The sequence below is a fragment of the Charadrius vociferus genome, unplaced genomic scaffold (genome assembly GCF_000708025.1).
Source record: "Charadrius vociferus isolate BGI_N301 unplaced genomic scaffold, ASM70802v2 scaffold702, whole genome shotgun sequence".
Taxonomy (NCBI): domain Eukaryota; kingdom Metazoa; phylum Chordata; class Aves; order Charadriiformes; family Charadriidae; genus Charadrius; species Charadrius vociferus.
In genome coordinates, this window is record NW_009647433.1 from 601,628 (window position 1) to 605,094 (window position 3,467).

Below are 3,467 nucleotides of genomic sequence, written 5' to 3' on the forward strand. Positions count from 1 at the left end.
CACTACCAGGGGGTGATGCCACCCCCGGCAGAGCTGGGCACCCCTTGCTTTCCTCACCCTGGTCTCTTTTGGGGAGTTTTGCAGGACAGAGACCCCCATAGAGATGCTCCAGAGGGAGCGGCCAGGACCGCTGTGGCATTTCTACCTTCCTGCTCTGCCCGCCTCAGTGGCAGCCGCAGCTCCCGGCCACCATGTCGTCGTACTGCTTGAGGACCACATTCTCATCATCGTCGAAGTAGAGGAGGTTGATGGAGTAGAGTTTGTCAGGCACGCAGCAGGGGCTGCTGACGCCCTCGCTCAGCTTGAGGGCGTTGATGATGGACTGCACGGTGGCGTGGTTTGTCGGCCGCATGTTCTCGCCCAGCGGGAAGGGGCAGGAGCCCTTGCAGTGATAAGCGTTGTACCCCCGCGGTGAGATGATCCAACCGGACCAGCCGATCTCCTCAAAGTCCACAGACAAGGGATGCCTCTGGCAGGGCTGGAGCCGGTCCAGCGAGCGCGTGCTGCGCAGCCTGGCCAGTTTGGGCACCGGCATCTTTGCGGGGAGAATGGGAGCCTGAGGCTGTAAATCTGCCAGAAACGAGGACCCGATGCCATTAGCCATTGCATGAGCCTGGGAGGAGGGAGAACACAGTGCAGACACCCCGCTCCCCCCGCCCCCCCCACCCCTCTGCAGAGGTTTTGTCTGCAGCCGTCGGATGCAGCGAGCCCTTCGGTCACAGCCTGTCGCCAGCCCAGGCAGAGCCACCAGGAGGTGACAACCTCACAGCCCCACGCCTGCACTCATCAGGACAAGCAATATCCAGATTTATGTCTGGAAGCCTGCATGGACCGAACCAGAAAGGAGACAGCCTCTCCCTCAGGCCGGAGAAGGAGCTTTGGATCTGAAGGAGCCCACCTGTGTGGAGCATCCCCAAGGGCGAGGGGACGGCAGCACCGAGGGAGCCGTGCTGCAGTGGATGGGACCCACCTGGGAAGCCAGCTGTGGGCAGGGATACTCCCCGGCGCCCGTCGTCCGTGAACAGGACCAGCATGGGCTTCTTGCTCTCGTGGTGGTCCCTGCCGGATGCAAACTGCAGTGGAGGGGGATCCAGCGGGCTCCCGCCCAGGCCCTGGACCGTCACCAGCAAACCCTGGTTGCTGCTTTCGTCTTCTGTCCATTCGCGAACCTGGGGAGCCAAACCTGTGTCACCGCAGCACCACAGGCTGGGACAGGCACAGCACCGGTGTGTCCCCAGCAGTGCCAGGCCAGCAGACCCAGCGCCCTGTCAGCAGTGTGGTGGGATGAACTGGGACCCCCCCACAGCCACGTTCTGTCCCCCAGCCCCGGGTGCTGCCCTGGCAGCCATGTGAAGGGGCTGCGCTGCTCCAGCACTGCGGCACAGGGGACACCGCGGCAGAAACCAGCACTGGCGTTACCTGTGGAGCAGCGGGACTGGTCTGGGGCAGGACAGAGCAGCCCCCGGGGCTCTTGGCAGGGTTCTTACCCCCCTCCCAAAGGCCATATCCCCCGAAGTTGCTGCAGAGAGCATGGAGAGCAAGTTGCATTGGAGCCCAAAAGGCTGCTGGGGTTGAAATGGGTTAAAAAAAAGCTCCATCACACAACCTCCCTCTGTGCCACCTGAACCCCAAATGGAGAAAAGCACTCACAGCCTGCGTGATGGCAAAGACCTCCCAGCCCGAGCCCTGCAGCGAGACCAGTCTGGCTGCCAGCAGCTTCTTCCCTCCGGGGGCGTCCGGCTCACTCTTCTCCAGCACTTGGTAGACACTGACCTGGGGAAGGCAGCAAAGGGAGGTTACCGCCAGAGGGGAGAGAGGCCATAGGTACTGGGGGAAAAACAAAAAAAACCGTGAGAGATGGGGGAGTTAGCAGCTTGGATTTGACACACAACTCGTGGGTGCCTTGGCTTGTGTGTGCACAAATCAGAATATTTAAGGAGCCTCCATGGTTAAATCATCGTGATTCTCTGTGCAACACAGTGACACTTCACATGTATGAATTTCATGGAGCCAGACCATGCTACCTCTGCAGGGAAGTGACCACAGCATGGCATCCCGCGGCACAGGCTGGGGCACATCACCTCCCCTGCCTCCATCCCCACTCCCATCTCCATCCTCATCTTCATCCCCATCTCCATCCTCATCCTCATCCCATCCCTGTCCCCATCCCATTCCCCATCCTGTCTCCATCCCTTCCCCCCTCCTCACCTGGCAGAAGTGGTGCCTTTTGGGCCCATTGGTGGCCCTCGGCCAGAGGCGGAAGAGATGCAGCTCTGCTGTCAGGATCTTCTCGTTCTTGGCCACGCTGGAGAGGACGAAGAGGAACCTCATCTTCTCACCATGAGCTGCAGGGAAGGACAGTTGGGAAGTGGAGCCAAACAAGGGATGGCACCTCCACCGGCTGTGCTTGGCCCCTTCCCACAGCCCCATCCCCATCCCCATCCCCGCGGGGATCCCCCCTCCTTACTTTTATCCAAGAAGCTGCGGACCGTGTTGCCCTCCAGGATGTCGGGGTTCTTGGTGACACCGTCTGCATTGGCGACGGTGTTGAATAGATCCACCATGTACTGGGGCGGCTTCTTGATGTGAGCCAGCGGGGGCGGAGGGTCTTCAATGCCAAAGACCTCCAACAGCCTCTTCAGCGCCTCGGCCCGCCGGCTTGCTGTGCTGTCTGGGGTCGGGGACACGGGGTTGGGAGCAGGACAGTCCCCAGCATGACTCTGCAATCGCTGCCCCAGCTCCTCTCCCCACTGTCTCTCCGGTGCTGCATTTATAACTCGCTGGAAAGATGGATTGGAGTCAAATATGCACATGAGCAATCAGGAGGGTAAAGAGAGCTAATTGCCGTGCTAACAAGGTGCGAAGCTGGGCTCCTGGGCACCCTGCACCAATTAGCCCCAGTACACAAGTGGGAGGGGAGGAGGGTTCACCCCAGCGCTCCCCCGGGCTGGCAGGGGACATGGGGGTCTGGGGCCGTGTAGCCCCTCGGCAAGGTCCTGGCTGGGCTGCGTTTGTTCTCCATAGGAGACTAACTGGTTTTTAATGATGGCACTAATGGGACAAACAGGAGGACATTTGTGTGGAGGAATGCAGCCCCTCCAAGAGCCAAGCAGGCTGGACGAGCATCCCCTTCCCGCTGCTGTCCTGCTGCAGTGGCTCCTGCTTCCCCATGCTGCAGCCACTGCAGGGAGTGAGGAGGATCGAGGGGGGCTCGGTGTCACACCGCTGTCCCCATCCCATGTCCCTATCAAGTGTGCAGGGTGGGTACCTGCGGACTCTTCAGGCAGCAGGGGCGGCCCAGACTGCACATCTCCCGATGCTCCCCATTGCGATGCCCGTGGAAAGGAGCCTGGTGAGCCGAGGCCATGGGGCAAAGCGGGTTTCCAGCAGAGAATGGGCAGTCCCAGGGGCTGCAGCTTCCCCCCACAGTGCTGCCGGTCCCTGGGCTGTGGCAGTAACTCAGCGAC

The 3,467-nt window shown here is 61.1% G+C and overlaps 1 protein-coding gene across 1 annotated transcript in view; it reads right to left on the reverse strand.

Annotated features, from left to right (window-relative positions):
* LOC104282498 (bone morphogenetic protein 2-like) overlaps positions 1-3,467 on the reverse strand; it is a 4,072-nt gene continuing 605 nt past the window's right edge. The window contains exons 2-6 of the mRNA XM_009880594.1: positions 2,468-2,662; positions 2,209-2,345; positions 1,651-1,773; positions 971-1,169; positions 1-570 (exon numbers count right to left, since the gene is read on the reverse strand). Coding sequence (XP_009878896.1) covers positions 164-570; positions 971-1,169; positions 1,651-1,773; positions 2,209-2,345; positions 2,468-2,662 — 1,061 coding nt within the window. The 3' untranslated portion in view covers positions 1-163. The remainder of the gene's footprint in view (positions 571-970; positions 1,170-1,650; positions 1,774-2,208; positions 2,346-2,467; positions 2,663-3,467) is intronic.